Source organism: Engraulis encrasicolus, chromosome 9 (assembly GCF_034702125.1).
Source record: "Engraulis encrasicolus isolate BLACKSEA-1 chromosome 9, IST_EnEncr_1.0, whole genome shotgun sequence".
Classification (NCBI taxonomy): Eukaryota; Metazoa; Chordata; class Actinopteri; order Clupeiformes; family Engraulidae; genus Engraulis; species Engraulis encrasicolus.
The window spans coordinates 55,915,357-55,938,348 of record NC_085865.1 but is presented as its reverse complement, the minus strand read 5'-3'; the positions used below and the strand labels follow the sequence as shown (position 1 = coordinate 55,938,348).

The following is a 22,992-nucleotide window of genomic DNA, read 5'->3' as shown; positions in this document are numbered from 1 at the left end:
TCCGTCTAGTTTCTTACAGCTTCGACATTTGTGAGTCAGTCTTCACTAGCTTCTAGCTAAGGAAATGACGACATCCAATTGGTGAATGGGGAACTAAACCGGATGCTAACGTCGGCGAGACGTAGCCTAGCCACAAGCTAACTGACAAACTGACAAACGTGAGGCCAACAACTCGGCCGATCGTGATGTACGCCACAAATAGACCAATCGACCTCATATTTAGACACTACAATGTTGATTTCTGCCTTCGATTTTCATCAGTTAAGAAATCTAGCGTCGGATTAACACATTTTTAAGGTAGTAAAAGCGAGTTGTCGCCATGTTTGTTTTCCAGAATCACCCGGGTACAGAGCTCACGTGCAGCATTCTGGGTAATTGAGTTTCACGTTATTCATGCACAAAATGCGTGTTTTTAAAAAAATGCAATGACTTTAAAAAATCAAACCAAATGCCATTTGGAAGGGCAATTTACACTTCCTTTAGGAAAAATAAAATGAAAACCGGTGACCTTCCATATCGGACACATCAGTTGCGTCTATTGTGGAGCTTCATAGGACCCCCATTCATTCTGACGGCTCTCCTCTGCTTGAACATGCCGCCCCGTGGACAGTACCACCCGGAAGAAGCTGCCAGTTTGGCCTCTCCTCTATAAATCCTCTCTGTTAGCACATAGTAAGTTTTAAGGATGGTTTACAAGATAATATTCAAGATTTTGAGTAGAATAGCTGGAATCCAACATGGGTCGTGGTTTTTGTTTTGTTTTGTGGTAGGCCTACAGAAATGCACATCAGATATTTGTATATAAAGTGCTACCCTGACAGGTCAGACCATTCATTTTGAATTAGCAGGCTTTCTACTTACCCCCCCCCCCCCCCCTCCCCCTCCCCCCCCCCCCCCCCCCCCAAAAAAAAAAAAAAAAACTTCTACAAAATAAAAATAGGCCTCCATTTCAGTAAATCTCCAGTAGGGGGCCACAGAGCATTCACGTGGTTCGGCACTCGGAAACTGCGCGACATGTAAGCCCTCGAAGAAGAATGACAAAAGTAGGCGCCAGTGTGGTAGCTAGGCGCGTTGTGTTGAAATGGCGGTAGTAACACAATAAATAATTCGCACCACATGTAGTTTTAAACAATGGACATCAAAGCTTCAAACATGGTGAGAAATATGCGTCACATTTTTCATTTTGCTCTGGAATTAATCTAGCATGGTGGACGTTTTAACAACATGAGCTAACTTTTGGGAAACTGTTGGCTAACTAGCCATTGCTAGCAATTTACAACGACCAGTTTGTTATTGTTTACATTTTAGCGCCCTATGTGAATGACATAGGATTGGAACTGATAATGCATTCGACTGCTTATTACAATAAAGTAATAACTGTGTTTGATATTGACGCGTGTTGCTATAATATACTAATAAATCTAATATCGCTACCTATGTGTTGTTGGTTTGGTTCTAACTTTGAATTCGCCATTCATATGTGCTTGTAGATTAGAGGGAGGAAGAAACTTCGCTACTTCGCGGAAGAGGAAAGGTAACATCATCCTATGTGCACTAAATATTGAACTACATCTTTTAAAATAAACTGCTTGGTGTTATTCTGTCAGCGAACTTTGACTTTGCATCTGCTGTTTTAACTATTCTTGCGACCGTCAGATGGAATTACGGAATCGCATTGAGACATGTCTGTCTGTCTATCTGTTTCAGGTTAAACGTCCCGAAAATTAATGATGTATTTTCATTGCGGGACGTTGACGATTATTTTGGTAAGGAAACCGACTGGGGTCTCTCTCATTATTGCAGCCTACACTAACTTGCTTGCTTCTACACGTGATAAACTGGGATGCTATTGTTTGCCACTTCAGATTTCACCTCAAATAGTTCCCAAAAGCTGGACAGCGGGTTCCTCTCCCCTCCAGCCAAGACCACAGTGGAGGAGGACGAGGAGGGTGCACTGGTATGCGTTCAGCCGTTTCTTGTCTCGTCTTGAGTGCATGTAATTGAATACTTTCTCTGTCAAGAAGTTAAGATATTTTTTTTTAAATATTGATATTATTTACAGGTAGATGCTAACTGCCTTTTGTTACTCTGTGGCACTGTCTTATGACAATAACATTGTATCTCATTTTACTTTTACCAAGTGGCAATGTGTTGATTATTCCTCTCATTTCCGCTGTTGCAGCAGGAGGATGATGAGGATGAGGCTCCATGTGCTCCCTGTCCAACAGACATCAGCAACACTGCAGCAGATGTAGACCTCATGGAGGAAGGTAATGTAGTAGAGCTACTTGGTGTGCTGTTGAAAGACTGGGTGAAATCACATCTTTCTTTTTTTTACACTGAGCTGATGCTTAAATCCAAAGCGATTTACAGTTCATTACAAGCTATTGGTTACAGTCCTCCCTGGATGAGCAATGTCAGGTTAGGTGCCATGCTCAGTCACTTCAGCCATGGCTAGGCAAGATAGGGATGTGCAAGGGTGGTTTCGACCCAACAACCGACTAATCTTAAGGCCAAGGCTTCCCCTTAAATTAGGTGCCGTGGAGATGCGGGGATTGAACCCTGGGCTTTGTACATGCAAAGCATGCACTCTACCAAGTAAGCTACCCCCATAACATATGTGTGAGCTGACCTGAATGGCATCATCATGGAGAAGTCTCGCATGAATGATAGGGCCCCATCAAGCCGTCAGACAACTACAGTATTCCTGTGTCACAGTAAGCATTTGTAGTTAAATACCAGTGAATCTCAACTGGAATGGTCTTGGGACCCACCGGTTTTCTATGGACATTACGTTGTGACCCAATTTTTATGCTGTCAGAAACTGGTTAATTTATTTGTCAAAAATATAACCATGCATAGCATACATAGCAAACAGTATCTTTTGCAACAGCATTGGCTGACATACAACATGTCTTTCAACTAGTGGAAATGAGTTTTAACAATATCTCACCCTCTTAGACATAACAGTAATTTATTAATTAGGCCTGCTGCTGCTCTTGTCTCAAGTTTGTTTGTGTTGTGTGCAGAGATTCCTTTCCCGCTGAAGACATCCAGCCCCATTGTGGCCCCGAACCTGCCGACGGTGAATGGCCAAGACCAAGACGAGCCTCGGACTTCAGCGGTGACCGGTCAAGACAAGCCTTTGGCTTCAGCAGCAACGGTCCAAGGTGAGCCTCTGGTGTGACAGGTTTACTGCACTGATGCCTGGGCTGGCCCAGACCCGGGGTAGGCATGTTGCGTGGGTGTTTGTACTCTACTTAACCCTATGCTAATATACTTTAAAAAAAAAAAAAATGCAGCAGTAACCCTACCCTGCAGTTTGTATTTGCAAGTGTTGCTTGCTATGACTATTTCCTCGATTGTAAGTCGCTTTGGAGAAAAGAGTCTGCCTAATATAATGTTATTGTGCCTGCAGCATTGGACCGAGACAAGTGTTTGGCCTCAGCAGTGGTTGGTCAACGCAAGTCCCTGGTGTCCGCAGCGAGGGGCCGAGAACAGCCTCCATTGCCAGCAGCAACGGTTCAAGAAGAGCCTCCAGTGTCCACAGAAAGGGGCCAAGACCAGCCTGTGGACTCTGCTGCAACAGCGTTACCAGCGCCGGGCCAAGACAAGCCTCTGGCGTCCGCAGCGAAGGGCCAAGACAAGCCTCTGGCGTCCGCAGCGAAGGGCCAAGACAAGCCTCTGGCGTCCGCAGCGAAGGACCAAGTCAAGCCTCTGGCGTCCGCAGCGAAGGACCAAGACCAGCCTGTGGTCTCGGCTGCAACGCTCCAGGACCAGCCTTTGACATCTGCCCTGGGCCAGGAGGACAATCAGCTGACATCATCTTTGGAACGAGACGATCAGCAGACGTCATCTCTTGGCCAACACGGGCAGCTGATGTCTGCCATCCTGCTGTCTGAGGACGAGGAGGATTGCGTGGAACCAGATCCCCCAGCCAATCGCAAGAAGCAGGAGTCTGTACCAGCCAATCACAAGGAGACTGCACGACAGCAGGAGGAAAAGGAACCTACACCAGCCAACCAGAAGCCCATGGCAGTTCGGGGAGAGGGGCCTGCAGCCAAACAGCCCCCTTATGGGTAAGAGCTGTTCTCTTTTGACTTCTTTTTCTTCTTTTGCATGTTTTATAAAGTTTTAAAGGAGCAGTTGTGTAGGTGTGCATTGTCACACAAGCATATTTCCTACCTTGCAAAGTCAGGTGGTATGTGATATTAGCCAGTCAAACTTGTACCACCACCACGATACGCTTAGCAATCACCAGGTGACAAAAATATGTCTGTGACTGCATGCATGCCTGCGTGTGACGTGTTCAGGACTGAAAGATTTGAGCCCTGGTTCATGACACAAGCAATAGTGCAGTAGGATAGATTTAAAGAACAAGTGCACCATTTTGAACATTAAGCCCATTTTCTGAGTTGTCTGTGATGCTTTAGAGTCCTCTTCACCATTTATTTCATGTTTGCTGCTGTGTCTGTTATTTGGCTAATTTGAATTTGATCTCAACCGGATTTAGAATGGCCGTCTATCAGCATGTCCAAATCCGTTTTTGAAAGCACCCTGAACATTAGTTTTCAAGAATATGCAATTCACCAAGTGTTCATGAGTATTCACCGGTATTCCATGACAATTTTTGTAGTGAAACATGGCTTCTGTCCTGTTTTATGTAGCATTTTGTAGATTTTTTCCCTTTCATTCACAAAATGCAACAAAATGACAGAAGCCATATTTTGCCTTCAAACTTGTTAGAGAATTGCAGTGAACAGCCGTAACCAGTAAGTGATACTTTTGATAATAAATATTTAGGGTGGTTTTTAAGAACCTATTTGGACATGCCCGTAGATGCCCATTGTAAAGCCATTTGAGACAAAATCCAAATCAGCCAAATAATGAAGACGGCAGTTATCATTAGGGGTGTAAATAATCATCGAAATGTATCAATATATCGTGATGTAAGCTTAATCTGACGATTGAATCGAATCACATCGTATGGTGGGGCATTCTTAAGTACCGAAAATAATTGAATCGCTTGCTCCTGCCCAATGTCTCCATAATATAATAGAAGTGGAAAAGAAATTGGAAAAAAGTTAAATCGTATTGTATCGTATCGTGGGGCATTCTTCAGTATCGAAAATAATCACATCGATTAATAAGATATCGATATTGAATTGTATCGTCATGGAGGCTGTGATTTACATCCCTAGTTATCATCAACAAACCAGTAAGAGGGGCTCTAAAACATTGCAGACAACTCAGAAAACGGGCTTGATGTTCAAAATGGTGCACTTGTCCTTTTAAGGTGTAATATTTTTAGTACTGTACTTTATTTCCAGAATTCATGCTGCCCATTCACAGATGTTGCCTTTTACATTCATGGATCTTTATGTCTGCCACTTTGACATTTTTAGCTGCAAAACTGAACTTTGGATGCAAGTAAATGTTAGTTTATTATTACTTTGTAAGAATTCACGAAAACCTCAAATTTGCCAACGAGCAGCACAGTTTCAGTGAACAGCATAGTTGCAATACCTACTCTGGCCACAGTCCTACATGGTGCACCTTTTTAATATTACTCCTGGCTAATAATCACCTGTGCCACCTCTAGGGGCGGCTATCCCAGGAATGTTCTGCCCACAGAAATCCATACCAGGGATGCACAACCCAGGGACCAAGCCAAGGCTAAGGAAGCACAGCCCTCTACCTCCAGGGACATCAAGTCCAGGGATCAAGCCAAGTCCAGGGACTTGCAGCCCACCACCTCCGATGAGGCACAGCCCTCCACGTCCAGTGAGGCTGACTTCCACAAAAGACTCTGGGAGTTCATGATCCGGAAGGACAAGACAAGGTGAGGGGGAAGTAAGGGAGGCTGTTTGGCTTACTGATGACTGTGTAGCATATGGCTTTGCATCATCTGTTAGTTTCAGGCCGACCAGAGCAGTGCCTGTGCCCGCATCAGGTACGGTCAGCACTAAATGATGACCTGCGAACCATTTGCATTCAGACGGGGCTCTGAACTTTTCGGCACCTGACTGTGTTACCTGTATGAACTTGCTGATGTCCGCGTTGTCTGCACAGTTCAGAGAAAAAAACACGGCACGGTTCTCAGTCAGCCTGAATGCGCCATGTGTGGAGTAATAATCATCAGTGTGGTGTTGTTTTAATATCAGCTGGCTCTAATCATCAGTGTGGTGTTGCTTTTTTTCCATCAGTAGGCCCCCGCCACCCCCCAGGCCTCCGTCCCCTGATGACAACGACGACGACGATGACTTCCTCATCCTCGATGACGCACCGATCATCTTCAGCCTCACGCGCAAGACCAACACCACCCACAGCCAAACCTCAAGAACCCAGATCCAGAGTAAGACCAACACTCAGGGACAGAGTGACGATGAGACCCAGGGCCAGAGTAAGAGCCAGACGAGTCGTGCCAAGCAGCCCAGCAAGAAGGCTGACTCTGGAGACCACAGCGGGCCAGACTCTGGGTCTGGATCAGCAGCACCCGAACTCGCCACAGCTCCTGCTTCGAAGAGTAAGAGCCGGGGACAGCTTAAGAGCCAGAAAAAGACGAGCCAGGCCACCAAGGCCAAGCAGCCCAGCAAGAAGGCCAGCGCTGCGGACAATAGAGGGCCAGAGAGGTCTGGGTATAAGGCAGTACCCGAACCGGCTCCAGCTCCCGCATCCAAACCTCGATCCAAAGCCCCCGCCACGGAAAAGCCAAAGGACTGCGCACAGACTGAAACGCGGGCAGAGGAGCCGGAGGGAGGAGGAGAGGAAGCGGGAGAGGAGTCAGAGGAGCCACACGGTGATGACTGGGTCAGGCTTGCGGAGGTGAGATCAGAGAGACAGCCGTCCAAGACTCCAGCTGGTCGCAGCAGGATGGGCAGCAGCAACAACAGCAGGAAGGGGGGCAAGTGGAGAGGGAGGCAGGAGGAGGAGCAGAGTGATGCTGCAGTGCCTTCGCCCCCCGCAGTTTCATCCAGAGTCGCCAGTGTCACCCAGCCCAGGAGAGGGCAGCAGAGGCGGAGGGCTGTCATCGAGGAGGAGGAGGAGGAGAGTGGCGCAGAGAGTGAGATCACCGCATCCAAGGCAGCGGCACGCAAGAGAAGGCCTGCCCCTCCTGTGTCTCCCCCTGTAAGTCCTGCCCAGGAGGAGGAGGAGGTGGAGGAGGAGGAGGAGGCGGCGGCGAGTGGAGGAGGAGGAGAAGGAGAAGGAGAAGGATATTATGTTGATGCGGCTCCACAGTCCATTACGGAGAACTCGGAGGCAGTCGACTCTGACGCAGGTAAAAGGGTTCAGTTCAGTTTTGATCCCTTGTTGGGTTGAGTAGCAGTGATGTGTATTTGTGTGTGCGCGAGTGCATTTCCATTTCCAACAGATTTCCATTCCAGCTTTTCATTGCACGTTTCAGTTCATTCAATAGGCCGGACCGCAGTGGGAAGGTAGAAGGTTTTTAGCTGTCAGTGTCTGCAAGCAAATGCACACAGATTCCAATGGCTAGAGGCAGAGTCACTGCTGTTCACTTAAGATATTATGAATGCTGTACAATACGAATGAGTCAAAATGAGTCAATGAAGGTTTTTTTGGGCTCAGACGTCAGGTTGTACAACCACAGCTCATGGCCATTCATTAACTTGTTATTGGTAATTAATGGACTGCAATGACTATGCTTCTTAGATAATCCAGTAGAAACTAGAAAGAAGAAATATATACTTTAAAGGGGCACTTGTAGTTTGCGCGGTACCTGTGGCATGCCTGTCTCTAAATGAAAGTGAAACCCCAACTGGGAAACTCCAACTCCCATTGTCATTGTGACACAGCACTCCACAGCACACAAGTGTTCACTGCACACTGCACACAACGAAATTGCATTTATGCTTCACCCGTGCCAGCAGGAAGCCCCCAATGGCGCCTCAAGGGGAGCAGTGCGGCAGGACGGTACCATGCTCAGGTTACCTCAGTCATGGAGGAGGATGGGGGAGAGCACTGGTTAATTACTCCCCCCCCCCCCACCAACCTGGCAGGCCGGGAGTCGAATCAACCTTTGGGATACGGCAACCTTTGGGCTACAAGTCGGACGCTCTAACCGCTTACCCATGACTGCCGAGTCATCTACACAGTCATGAAAAAACCCTGTGTAACGAGGCTCGCTGTGAATGTTTTTCATCACATAATGCTAGCATTTGATACAAATGTGAATATGTATCTGGCTGTATGTAAAGCAAATTTTTGTATGAGAGGTGTTTCCCTCGATACTCGTTCGGGTTGCTCTGTCAAAAGTTACATTTGGGGCTCTCTGACAGCGAACCGTGAAGGTGGTCGCGAGAGTCATTACTCACTTACTAATTGTCTCAAATAAGCATCGGCTGACTCGGGACAGTGATTAATTAAACTTTTAATCCTACATATTGCCCCTTTAATCCACCCAATAGTGGCACCACCCTTTGTGCTACTACTAAAACGTCTTTGGCCCAAATGCATCTAGTGAATGCACTTAAGCATTACTTGTGTGGGGTAGAGGCAGTCTGTGCTTTCATGCTCATATGGTGGTAAGAGGGGATAGTTTACTGCAAAGGGAATTTGGTGGAGCGGTGACTGTATTGGCTCAGGTGGTGCTGTACCTTAAATCCAGGGATCCGGGATTGAGGGTTATCCAGGTTGGACCCTTAATCATTAGGCCATGTGGAATATGTGCGCACATCCGAAATCTCTTGTTTGAGCTGACACACAATACTGTCAGATAGTTGTAGAAGGTCGGTCTGCACACTGCCAAGCAAGCTCCAAAAAGGTTAAAGGGACACTGTGTGAGATTTTTAGTTGTTTATTTCCAGAATTCATGCTGCCCATTCACTAATGTTACCTTTTTCATGAATATTTACCACCACCATCAAATTCTAAGCATTCATTATGACTGGTAAAATTGCATTTTTCATACATGAAAAGGGGGATCTTCTCCATGGTCCGCCATTTTGAATTTCCAAAAATAGCCATTTTTAGCTGCAAAAATGACTGTACTTGGACCATACTTGAAAATATTAGTTTATTACTCAGTAAACTTTCATGTAAAGATCAAATTTGACAATAGGCAACACAGTTTCAATGAGCAGCATAGTTGCAGTACCCTTTTTGACCATTTCCTGCACAGTGTCCCTTTAACAAAGCTCCAGGGTGATCGACACGTTGCTGTTGTAATTGAAAAAAGTTTATTTTTTGGAGCTTATTCGGCAGTGTGCAGACCTTCAACAGTTCTTAACATGTTCCCTGTGAGTGAGACAGCTCAAGTGACTGTGTGTCTGTCCACAGGCAATCAGAAGGCCAGGAAGGCCCAGCTGCGGCAGAAGCAGCTGAAGGCCAAGCCCTTCTTGGCAGGCAAGAAGAGACGGCGCCGACAGCACCCCTCAACGCCCGCCTCAAGACTCCACCCATCCAAGCCAGCTGCCACACTGCCACCCAAGCCTACAGCCGCCACCCAGGAAACCAAGCAAGCTAAGCCTACAGCCGCCACCCAGCATGGACACACAGACACCGCTGCGGATGACACGCCATCGCTGCAGACAGATGCGGAGACAGAGATGGACGGCAAGACAAAGAGAGTGGAGGAGAAGAGGACGAAAGAGGGCAAGGGGAGGAAAGAGGGCAAGGGGAGGAAGGTGGAGGAGAAGAGAAGGAAGAGGAAGGGTGTGAACGTGGTGGCATCTGAGGAGGAGACGGAAGAGCAGGATCTCCCTCCAGCCGCCTGTCACCCGAGAGAACACGCGTCTGGTCCTACAGGTAAGAGTCCGCATTGCCCTCTGTTTACTAGGTCAAGTCTGTATAACCACGTCTGCATGCTTCATCATCTGGAGTGGTGCCCAAATAACGAATACAAAACAAAACCATCATGTACAGAACATAATTTCCTGAGATTATCTGTGAAAAGTGATGACCTTGAAGTGAGTTCAGCTGTAGGCACCCCCTGTGCGACCTTGATCTATCCCATCAGTCCTGTTTGACCTCTGCTTGACCCCTCTTTGACTTCTCCCTGACCCCTTGTTGACTTCTCTCCGACCCCCTTTTGACCTCTCTCCGACCCCCTTTTGACCTCTCTCCCTGACCCCCTGTTTGATCTCTCCCTGACCCCCTGTTTGATCTCTCCCTGACCCCCTGTGTGTCTGCAGGTGTGGGCCAGCAGGACTCTCCTGTCTCTCCTGTGCTGGGGAAGCGGAGGCGTAGGCGGCCGTGCATGTGGTGGGAGAAGGAGAGCGATGCCGACAACCCCCCTCCCTGCAGCCCCCCCAAGATGCATAGACGAGAGCAGCAGCAGGAGGGTAAGAAGGAGAAGAAGAAGGGGAGGAGACGGGAGGAGGAGGAGAAGGGGATAAAGAGGAAAGGGGGAAGGGCCTCGAGGAGAGACGCGCCATCGCAGGTTGGGGAGGCCACTGAGGCCCGGGAGAGAGACTCGGCGGAGACTGAGACGGACTCTCCACAGCCGCACAGCAACGCTGGAGGGGCGGAAGGGAGGACTGTGGGCCATGCAAAGCAGAGTAGAACAGCTGAGACTGCCAAGGAGAGGAGGAAGAGGAGGAAAAGGCAGCAGCAGGAGGAGGAGGAGGAAGCATCAGCTCCTGCTCTAGACGAGGCCGACCAGCCTGAAGCTCAGCTGCAGGTCAACATGTCAGCAGGTGAGATGAGTTTAAGACACACTGTGGTACTCCAATACTGACTACACTGCACCCTATCCTCTGGTGCTTAAGTACAGAGCATTCAGCTGATATGATGCATTCGTATGACATGTTGATGTGTGTGTGTGTGTGTGCGCGCGCGCGTATGTGTTTGTAGTGTGCGTGTGTGTCCCAGAGTCTTCCATTGTCCCAGAGCTGGAGCATTAGGTAGTCTTCAAATATAATGCATTCAACTGATTGCTTTGATTTGTCAAAAAATGTGTTTAGTTGAAGTAAAATCTACAATATGTTTTAAGTTGCAATAAGTGAGTGGTGCACATTGTGGTGTGTGTGTGTGTGTCAGAGTGTTCTCCAGAGCCGAAGCAGGTTCATCGGTCCGTTGCTCCCCAGCGGAGGCCGCAACTTGGTAACCCCGGTAACCGACGCCAGAAGAAACCTCAGCCACAGGCAGAATATGACATCATCATTGAGCCCTCTCCCCGCTCCTTCACCCTCACCCCGCACCCCTCTCGCCCGCCACAGTCTCGGCCGCGTGTCGCCACGCCAGGCCTGCCCTCTGCCAACCTCCTCGTCCCTCTGCAGTCCCGATTAGCCAGGACCAGCGCTGACGCTCGCGGTGGCACGGCCCCCCAAAAAACCCTCAATGGCTCCCGGAACCCCCTCGCCCACTTGTCCCACCCAAACCCCCTCGCCACCACCCCCTTCCTGACACGCTCCCCCAAAGGCCTCAAGGCCTCCCTGGACGCCTTCGCCGACATCTACCACTCCGCCAAGCCCCACTCCGGCAAGAGGACCGGGGCTGCGGCCAATCAAAAGATGGCGGGTGGCCGGAGGAGGGCAGCCAATGGGTTGAGGGAGAGTGGGACGCTGCAGAGCTTTGTGGCGGACGGCAGGGATGGTGAGAGCCAGTGGGGGAGCAGCGTGGTGGCGGCCCTCACCCCATCCTGCGGGCAGGATGGGGTTAACCCGACCGCCTCCACCCCAGTCTCCATGTCAACCCCAGGCTACGCCTCCGTCATGAGCGCCACGCCACCGAAGGACGCAGACATGGACTTGGAGCTGGAGGAGCAAGACTCACCTCTGCACAACACCAACAGGTGCCTTTTTTAAATGATGTAAAAACATTGTTTTAATACTCTTTAGAGATGCTCCTATCGATCATGCTGTCTCATGATTGGCTGATATTGAAAAAAAGAGCTTTATTGCTTATATTTTATATATATACTTATATTTTTATGATTTCTTTTTTATATCTTTTTATGGACATTTTGAGCTTTAATACTGTGAGAGGGGATGGGGCAGAGAGAGGGAGACAGGGAGGGGGGGGTGAGAGATGTTTTCTGTATAGGGCTGGGACTCGATATCCGATATACATTTGAATTTACTTCTTTTGATTTCCAAAATTCCAAATGTCGTTGTAGAAATCCACACTCACACAAATGAAGACCCCCACATAAAAATTCAGTATGGGCCAATGAAGCGACAATGAAGATTAGTGCAAAGTTTCATTAAATGTCTAAATTTGCCCACACACCCTATCTGACTCCATTGCTGAGGTGCCCTTGAGCAAGGCACCTAACCCCACCCTGCTCCAGGGACTGTAACCAATACCCTGTACCTTGTACTATAACTGTAAGTCATACGTGGCATCTAAGTGTAATATGTAACCTCATATAAAAGATGTGCTTAGTATGAATGGTGACCTCCACCCTTTGTATTGCACAGTGCTGGATTCCGAAGTGGGCCATCCTCTATGGTGGAGCTGCGGAGCTTTGAAGATGACGAGGAAGAAGATCAGAGTAAGAGTGTGTGTGTGTGTGTGTGTGTGTGTGTGTGTGTGTGTGTGTGTGTGTGTGTGTGTGTGTGTGTGTGTGTGTGTGTGTGTGTGTGTGTGTGCGCGCACGTGTGTGTGTGCACATGTTCCCAGCAGGTGTGTGTTTACAACTATGTGTGATCCTCTACATGTCTGTGTGTGTGTGTTGTAGCGTTGCCGTCCTCCCTCCATTCGCCATGCGTAACCCAGTTGACAGTGGGTGTGTGTGGTCCCGAGCTGCAGCTCTTGACTCTGGACCCGGTGGACAGCAAAAACTTCACAGCATGGATACGCCAACACTGGGCTACCTCCCGCATAGGTAAGAGCACACACACACACACACACACACACACACCTCATAGTTACACCAACACTGGGTGACTTCCTGCATACGTAAGAACGCACACACACACACACACCTTGTAGCTTTGCCAACACTGGGCTACCTCCTGCATATGTAAGGATCATTGACAGTAAATAGAATGGACGCCAAATCAACGCTATTTGCCATTCAACGCTTTGAAGCCAGATTTGGGAACATTCCAACTTACATTCCACCTTAGCAACGCCAAACGCAGGTGCTGATTGGACAACAACAAGACTTCTAACGGTCAATCAAACCATGTTCTGATGCTCATTGGTCAATTTAACTTTTAATATCTCTCTAAAATAAAACATCACCACAAAAAATCACCACCCTGGTAAGTTGGAGAGCAAGGGGACCTACTAGTTGAGCGAAAAATGATCCCCCTGGAGTGGCATTTAAGGGAGATACAGGGTTTTATGTCTCTCATAGGAATGAATGGGATTTGGCCATTTTTTGGTCTTTTTGGGTCCAACCTTGGCTCCAACTTGGCTTCAACAATGAAATAGAATTTTGGCCTCCATTCTATTTACTCTCAATGGTAAGGATGCACACACACACACAATGGTAATTTGTAGCATTGCTCTTTCCCACTGCATGGCATCAAAGATGACCAACCAGCATTGCAGCCATAGTCTGTATTAAAGGAAAATTCCGGAAGTTTTGGCAAGATATCATATCTGATTCTGGTCAAGGGATAATGGCCAATGTTCATGCGGACTGTGCAAAGTTGTTCAATTGTGCTGTTTTCAATGAAAGCGGAAGCTAGCGGGCAAACGTTTCACCTTCTATGAAGCTTTTAGCGTATATCAAAATGCTTCAGAGTGAATTGGATCGCTATTTGGGCACATACAACCCCAATGCGTAATTTTAGCATTAGCTAGCACAGATACATTTGGAGAATTCAGAAACGGCGTACCTAACTCCCATCTTCCACAGACGTCCTTAGAAATTGATAGCCAAGGTCATCCAATATAGTAATCCATTTTCTTTTTTTCCCCAACAAAAACGACCCTCAGGAACTGAGCTATACACATGGCTATGTTCGTTATTGTTTCGTAGCAGACAGCTGACTGGTTTCAACACCCATTTTTGCCATTATTTAAGGAAAAACACAAAACGCACGCACGCACACACACACACATGACAATAATGACTTCTTTCCCATCCTGCAGAGCTTGATGCTCAGCTGTGTGCGGGGCATTTCCGCTGGTACACATCGGAGCGGAGAGCTCTGGGCCACCGCATAGACCAGCTCAGCAGCTCGCACATCAGCGGCAAACTGGTCCTAGGATCCTACATGAGGAAACCAGTACCACACGACCCACACCCCACCACGGTTAGTACACACACACACACACACACACGTCAGTGGGAAACTTGTCCTGGGCTCCTACAGAGTCACACACACACACACACACACACACACACACACACACACACACACACACACACACACACAGGGTGGGGAAGAAGAGATGAGAGATGGGCTAAGTGTATGTGTGCGTGTACTGTAAGTGTGTGTGTTCTGTATGTGTGTTGAAGGGTGTGTGAGTGGGCATAAGGGCCTCGTTAAGAAGTAGGCCTAGAGGCATTATGTACCCCCTTATCTCTTACACGTGGCCTACGCGTGTGAGTGCGTCCATGCATGTGTGCATGTCTGTGCACGCGCATACGTGAGCCGTGTGTATGTGTGGTTTCCCGCTGCTAATCTTTAACCAGCAGTGGTGGCCTTGTGACGGTGGCCATGCACATAAACATCTTCCTATTTGCTATACCTCTTATAAGCCATACATATATACAGCAGGGGTCCTCGCATAGAGTTTAGCATATCCATGGTGTAGAAGTGGTTGTGTAGAAGACTACTGATAGTATGAAGATGATGACGTATAGCTCTCTGCATTGTCACTTGGTTAAGAAAATTAGGGCTCTTCTAATTATACGATTTACCACTACCTCATGGTTAACTTAACCCGGGTTACTACTGAGCCTGATTCTTGGAGTGCCCCCCAGGTCTTTGGGTATGTGTGTGTTTTGGTTTGTCTGACTTTGTGCGTGTACATGTGTGTGTTGTTGCCAGATATTCACCGTCTGCACCGGTTCAGTGCGCATCAGGATGAGCAGTGTGAGGCCAGTGATCTACGATCCCGGACATGTGTTCATCGTGCCCCAGGGTATGTCACTTCCTTACACTTCAAACTCAACACTGAAACTCATATCTTAAATTTAGTTATTTGTTTGACTTGGTTTCTATTTTAATGAGGATACTTAAGAGGAGGGTCTTGAACTCTTAACTGTAAGGCCACCCTGTACCGACCCGAATGACCTTGAACTTCAACTTGATCTTCATTCCGCAATTGTTTTAAAATCCAGGTGGTGTAATAAACCCAGGAACAATACATATCATTGTAAAACTTAGACCCTGAAGAATACATTAAGCTCTACTTTACAAAGGTTTGAAGATATTGAATGTGCATTATTATCAATTATTACACAATGTCACCTTTCAAATTTGACCCCCCCAAGCACCCCCCATCTGACGTCTCCCTAACTTCCTATGATGAGTGGACATCCAAACATAAATATGCCTTGGAAAACTTGGTCTCAAAATGTCTGTTAGAATCCAATGTTTATGAAAACATATTCTTTTTTGACTGTATTTCAACCACAATCTGTATGATCAATCATGATACCCAGATTATGTGGGCACCAGATGTGTGGCTCTGTGACATTCCTACCCTGAAAGACAAGCCTTAGAAGAGAAGTGAGCAGTAGGATACTGGGTGTGATGTGGAACTAGATTTCCTTGCACAGTTCTTGAATAAGTTATGATGCATATTTCTGGAAGGTGAAACGTGTAAACAGTGACGTCACGCAAGGATTCTCTTAAAAGCGGTCAACTCTGCAAACGCAGAACAAAAGAGAGTGTTAGATTTGGTCAAAATCACACACAAGGTTCATTAGAGTAGGCCATCTAGTTTTGAAATTGGGGGGGAAAAAGTAAAAGAAACGCATCATTTCGGGTTTGCCATTACATGCATAGGAACAAAAAAACCTTAAATCTGGCGTTCAATGTTAGGTAGTTGTAAGCCAGTTAGCAACTTGGGGTAGTTGTAATTGGAAATTGCATTGCAAACAACAAAGTAGCTAACATAGTTAGCAAGTATGGTTTCGAGAAATGCACCCCTGTTCTGACTCCTTTACTCTGCGTCTTGTCAATCTGTATCTCTTGTCTTTTCTCCTCTCCTCCCCTCCTCTCCTCTCTTCTGTATAACATGACATCTCCTTCCCTCTCCTCATTTCTCCTCTCCTCTCCTCTTCACTCCATTCCTCTCCATTTCTCTCCTCTCCTCTCTTCTGCCTAACATGACATGTCCTTCTCTCTCCTCTCTTCTCTCCTCTCTTCTGTCTAACATGACATCTCTCCTCTTCTCTGCTCCAGGTGAGGCCTACACCATGGACAACGTGACCCCTGTCCCGTGTGCACTGGTGTACCACCAGATGCTGCCTGGGGGGAAGACACGTTTGAAATACATGAATTAGCCTTGTAAATATATTTTTAATTGAAATTGTTTTAAAAATGTGTTTTTTTTTAAAAGAGACCTTTTTGTAAATAATAAAGAATGAACACACACACACACAAAACGTGATTGCATCATGCTGCCACTAGAGGTCAGTAAAGGTCCATCCCATCCAATCAGGAGGCATGTGAGGTACACATAGTTCCATCCAATCCCATTCATTAACAGGGTTCCCACTGTAATTCCCACTGGAATGTCATGGCAATTCAACAGAGGTGTTTCCAGTCATGGAATACATCCTAACTATTATTTAGTTGCACAACCATGGTTTCTGATTACTGCTTTGACCAACTTCTGGCAACAGTCAACAAGTATTCAACAGGCAATCGTGCTACTGTGCACAATTAATGTGCGTGTCTTGGTTTTGCTTCATTGTTGGTCCGATTTACCACATGCCAGTGGTCATGGATCAGTTTGAGTACATCAGGGTACTGGAAGAAGTCATGTTGCCCTGTTCTGAAGAGGGAGTGCCATTGAAATTAAAATTGGATTTTTCAACAAGGCAATGACCCCAAACACACCAACAAGCGAGCAAAATCAGACTAAGACCATCCAACTAATAAAGCTCCCTGCACAACTCCCAGACCATTAATCCCATGATAGAAATTGTGTGGGCTATCGTATAAATGCAGTTCATGACACAAAACCAAGAAAAGCAGAGGAATTGTGGAATGTAATGCAATTGACCTGTGCTGCAATACCTTTTGACCGTTGAATTTGGAAGAATTTGTTAGTTTGTACAGAACATTTTTTAGTTTCCATAGATGGATGTAAATACAGCTATTTTTTTTACATTGCTTCTTACATTACATTTCTTCACATTCTATGAAATATAAAATTAAATTACTTTCACCATTTTTTTTTGCTTTGAAAAAGAATGTGTGCGTGTGGGACTAGCTTCAAACTGAATATTAATAATATGAATAAGTTTTTGGGCAAAAAATATACTTAGAAAAAAAATCTATATATTATTGTCGGCAGCTCCATTGAAATCCATTCATTTTTCACTTGTCTGTGGTGGTACTGCAGCTAGTTAGCGATAACGAGCAACTTCCACCCGTGAAACTTCTCTATAGAGATTATCTGATGACGCACAGGCTAGATATGGCTGCAGCCTAGGGGCCCCCAGCAGCCATTGGCCACCCAATCGGTCAAAGCCAAGGGCCCTTGGCCATCCAGCCCTGACTACATGATCTTTTATGTGTCTTAGGAAGGCGTATGATATGATCAAAGTCATGAATTGTTGCTGATTTTCAAGATTAGGCCTAACGGAAACACTTAAAGGTGCAGTATGTAGAATTGTGGCCAGAGTATGTAGGCCTACTACAACTATGCTGCTCATTGAAACTATGCTGCCTATTGCCAAATTGTTTATTTTCATGAATATAAACTTATCTTTACTAGTATTAGCAAAGCACAGTAAGATGTCAATTTCTGGAAATTATTTAAATAATTAATTAATTAAATCATTATCAACAAAATGTTTACAGATGTTTATAAATGGGCAAGAAAAACTATGTTAGCACAGCAGACACAGCGTAGTTGCATCGGTCCCGTAAGTTTCTCCTCCAAGGACTAGAAGGCATGAAACCACATAAAACTTACACAGTAGATATTGATTCCTACTCCACTGTGCAGTTGTAGTTTGGTTATTAGTCATTTACAAACAGTTGTAAATGCTTTGTTAAATGTTGATTATTATTAAATGTAAATAAAGTGTTTATAAAGCTGTGAATAGATAGGCCTAGTTGTTCTAAAATGTTACCCAAGTAACGTATGTGAAAAAGCAGCATGAATTCTGGAAATAAACTACTTAAACAATGTTTAAAACCATGAGATATGGCCCTACCGTGGCGCTAACGGTAGGGCACTCGTTAACTACTCGACTGACCTGGGTTTGATTCCCTGTTTCTCTCTCCCAACTCGCTTCCTGTCTCTGCTTTATACTATCCTGTCTGATAAACACCAATAAAGGCGTATAAAGCAAACCTCCCAAAAAATACTTAAAAAAATAAATAAAATAAAAAACACGAGATCTACACTCTGTCTCTTTGAAAATGCTGTTTTCACCACTGGTGAGAATTCTGTTCTGGAGTAGGCTATGCTCATTAAACTTCAGATCTCTCCTCAGATCAGCCCACCACTCTACACGGCAGCTCATTTTAAACGGCATACATGAGTAACAGCAATCTTAAGAGCTCTTTTATTGCTAATTTATTGTGTGCATTTAATATGCATAGAACGATCTGTAAAAAGCAGCGTTTTAATCCTTAAGCACAGCAGAGAAGTGAGATAGTGGAGCAGAGGAGGTTGAGGCCTGTTTCACTCTGCACTTCAGGGGAGATTTTTTTTTTTTTAAAGCTTGAGATAAGAGGCTGCCACGGGTCGAAGGCCTCCTCCGATCGTAACCAACGTGTGAAAAGAGGAAAGACACCCGTAATGACAGGAGCTATTGAGCGATAACTTTGGAGGATAAAAAGAATCTTTGCAGGGCTACACCCAGCCGTGTCCACAACTGACTGATGATGGAGATTCCGATCTGAGTAGCAACTGATTAGCCTACTGTGGTTAAGGGTGGCTCGGCTTCCTGTGTGCACGGCCATATCACACGGTCGCTAGGAAGATAAGCCATCGGATCTCACCGTGTGATTTCTGAGAGAGAGATGTGGTTCATGTTTTTGAATAAATGTATATGATGATGGCATCAATAAGAAGCACATCCCCATGTGTAGACACACACACACAAACTGCCATTTTGTCACACACATACTTGCCATTTTGTGAGTTTTTTTATGTTGCAGAAGTCACATGTCCGATTGCTTCCAACATGTCATTGATGGTTTCGATTTTTTAAGTTGTCATCAGTGGTGCCAATCTGGAATTGGTAACATCAGGGTTCCATCTAAAGTTGGAGTTGATGGCACCTGCTGTGGCATGGCATCTCCTCACCTTTCCCTTCCTATGTCCTCCTCTCCTCTTCTCTCCAAGCAGCCCTCCCTGTTATTAATTGTGCTGTCTCCAAAAGCATCCTGTTGTTACAGCGACAAAACATTTATAGCAGACGACAATCAGCAATTTGTTGAAAGGCCCCCTATATGCCTTCTTCTTGAAGGTTATTCTTATTATTCAGACACAACCCCCCCCCCCCCCCTGCTTATAGCCTACCCACTGACCCTCCCTTCACCTCTCTTCTGCCTGTACCTCACGTGCCTGTAGGGGTGACAGTGACTGGGCCTGTGGCGGTCACACTGGCGAGGTTGTAGGGTGAACTAAGGTAATTTGGGACATCAGCCAAATTGGGACAAATAAGGTTTTGGGTTGTTTTCTTTCTAAATATTAGCAGCCAATCACAAAATGGGATGTAATATTGTTACTGCAACTGTCATGTATAAGGGACAATAATTTTATTTGGTGTTAAGTATCATAAAAGAAATGAGCAAAGGTTTGAAGTGACAGTGGATCCAACACTTGTCAGTTTAGCTAGCTGACATGTCGATTATGCTATCAGATCATAAGGATATTATGGCTGAATTAGTGATTATATGGTACAAAATATGATTGAAATATATGTTGTTTTACTAAAGGTTTAACTCAATATCAAAACATTTACACATTTGTCTTTACTTTATTAAGGAGACATACTTTTAGTAAGTATAGTGGAGTGAGCTAATTTGGGACAATATTTTAAGCTAAAATGGGACAGTTTTCTCATAGCAACAGAATGGGCTTCTGTTAGCTGTTAGCATAACATATTAGCACGCCATAGGCCTGTATTGTAATATGCATCCCACATGCTAATGGCCATGGCCACAGTCACACATGCCATACTCCTTCAATATTCTCTTGAAATGGAAATGTTTCAGGGATGTTATATCATTTTTTAAATAGTTAAGATCCTAGTCTACTGTTAACAAGAGAAAAACGATATTATTCTTCAGTTTGTGCAAAAATAATGATAATCAAACAGACTGTCCCATTTTACATTAAAGGGTGTCCCAAATTGCCATAGCATTTTCTCATACAAAGCATGGTGTCTCACTATCTTTAAATGTTAATATATTATAAAATATCATACTTCAAAAACTAATTCCTACATGGAAATGTACCCAAGACCCATATGAAGACGTACAATTACTAAATGTTGGTGTATTTTAAACTTAAAGTGGGGTTTTTTTGCGATCTACCAAAAGTGTCCCAATTTACCATAGTTCACCCTATAATTTCCTCACATTGTTGCATAGCACTTGCATTTAATCTTAGACAAGTATCTACATATCAGTGTGAAGAGCTCATTCATGAATGCATTTCTGCACATTAATCACAATAAGCAAAATGCATTATCCACACAATAGGCACTAGTAAGCTCCACTCTGCTGTAGTGGTGGCCACAGTGCTATTGCTGATGGCACAGGGACAACCTGGATGAATGGAGAGGTTAGGTTGGCTGCGATTAGCAGGGGTTTTACGATAACATTCACAAACATGTGACTAGCACAACACATGCTGTACAATAACACACTACAGTGATTTGTAACGGGATGCAATTCTGTTTGCATTAGGATGTCCCGAAACGCAATGGTCATTTCAACGGTCATGTGTTCCTGTTGATAGGCCTCTCTCTCTCTCACACACACACACACACCTTTGTCTTACCGAAGGGTTTTGGAATGGGGCTCCTTATCAAACATCCTTGATTGGATAATCAATGTGTCCATCATCTTTACTGACATGCCACTTCAGCCACTCACATTGAACTTGAGCCATGACGCACACCCTCATGCAGCCAGATGCTGTTCCATCAGGCCTAACCCGGCTTTCCTCCTGCGTCACTGCGTAATACACACAGACACACACACACTCAAACACAAACAGATTCTGCTATTGTTGGTTGAAAATATGGCCACATACACAAACCTGTGCTCATACACACAAAGATTCTGCTATTGTTGGGTGAAAACATGGCCACACACTCAAACTCACAAACGTGCACACACACACACACACACACACAATGGTATTGAGCCCCTCAGGTCTCTCTCAAAACGTAATTTCAGCTGAGAGGAGCAGACAGGCTCATCTGATAAACCCTCAACTATCTAATTTGTTTTCGTGTTTCTGTTTATTCACTGAACTCCACAGTGTGCAGCTGGGTAGCATGTGGCATTAATTTAAGTGGCAGGTTTTTGGAATGATAAAACAGCAACAGAGTCCATTTCAGAAGTAATTATAAACAATGGGCAGGGACGTATGAAAGGTCTGTCCCATCCTGAGGCATAGCCGTCAGAAGAGGGGGGGGGGGTGGTGTAGAGAAGAGAGGAGTGGAGGAGGAGGGCTGTGGCGAGAAAGGGAGGATTGAGGGCAAAAAGGAGATGAGAAATTGAGAGGAGAGGACACTGTCTGAGCTTGTCGTCCTCCAATTTAAGCTGTGTTGGTTTGTTTGTGTTGCTGCTGCTGCTGCTGCCTCACTGTCATTTCATTAAACTAAAACCAAAGCTGCTCATCTATTCAGAGCCTCATAATGAAGTAGCTGTGTCATGAACCAAATGATGAACACAGTCCTCTGGAAAACAGAGCCAAAAGCAACCGCTATATTATTAGGTGCAAACACACACACACACACACACACACACACAGCCCTTTTTCCAAAAGTTGGGAAAAAATGAAATATGTCTAAACTTGTATTTCTGTCTCAGAATGGAATGGTTGTGTTTTCACCAAACAGTAGCAGTGTGTGTGTGTGTGTATGTTTCTTGAAGCGCATAGGGAAGCGTAATAATTCACAAAACACATGTTTCCTCACACAGATCCATGCATCAATTTGCTTTATAACTCCTCCCAGACAGCTGTGTTTGTGTGTGTGTGCGTGCGTGCGCCAGTTTTTAGACATCTGAGCACTTAGTAAATCGAGACTTGATTATGGTTGCATAGAGTGTATATAGCTTTGACATTCAAATATACTGTGTGCTGGCCAAGAGTCATTTCGTAAAATAAAAAGGTTGAACTGGTTTAACTCTGAGTACCTTTTTTTGGAAGGAAGGTATGTTGTTTTAGGCAAGGCACATTTAAGTTGTCATCCACGGCGCCGGTTCATTGGAAAATGAAAAGTGTGTGTGTGTGTGTGTGTGTGTGTGTGTGTGTGTGTGTGTGTGTGTGTGTGTGTGTGTGTGTGTGTGTGTGTGTGTGTGTTGGTACCCATTTTCAAACTCTTTATAAGTGTTTATAGCCTCCCATAGAAGACCTGTTTCAGTTTGAACTCTGCCTCATGCAATCACTCTATAAGTGATATTCTATAGTGAGTCATGTTCATGAGTAATGTGTTTACCTGATAGGCTGCTGAGAGGGTACATTGAAATGCCTGGTGACATTTATGTGGCGCATGATGATAGTGTTGTGTTGATACAACACAAGTGCAGATGGGCTTTAGTGGTTGTGTGTGTGTGTTTGTGTGTGTGTGTGTTTAAGTATGCTTGGTATGTCTCTAACTCCGGTGTCTCCACAGCACAGGAAACACTCATAAGACCATAAGGCGCAGGCTCGGACGGACGGACGGACACACACACACACACACACACACACACA

At 45.4% G+C, this 22,992-nt stretch overlaps 1 protein-coding gene across 2 annotated transcripts; it reads left to right on the top strand.

Annotated features, from left to right (window-relative positions):
* The first annotated feature begins 1,059 nt into the window (after window positions 1-1,059).
* si:ch211-161h7.4 (titin) lies at window positions 1,060-18,144 on the top strand. Of its 2 annotated transcripts, XM_063207469.1 has the most exons (17): window positions 1,060-1,155; window positions 1,491-1,534; window positions 1,708-1,766; window positions 1,866-1,957; window positions 2,183-2,270; window positions 3,030-3,170; window positions 3,419-4,079; window positions 5,603-5,842; window positions 6,207-7,279; window positions 9,298-9,765; window positions 10,152-10,655; window positions 10,999-11,752; window positions 12,381-12,454; window positions 12,641-12,787; window positions 14,008-14,171; window positions 14,913-15,006; window positions 16,275-18,144. In XM_063207469.1, exons 1-17 carry the CDS (start codon window positions 1,132-1,134, stop codon window positions 16,373-16,375), a joined length of 4,728 nt encoding a protein of 1,575 aa, XP_063063539.1. In that variant the 5' UTR covers window positions 1,060-1,131; the 3' UTR covers window positions 16,376-18,144. The 2 variants fall into 2 exon arrangements, with proteins under 2 accessions (XP_063063539.1, XP_063063540.1); XM_063207470.1 differs by lacking the exon at window positions 1,708-1,766 and having other exon boundaries at window positions 1,882-1,957.
* Window positions 18,145-22,992: the final 4,848 nt, after the last annotated feature.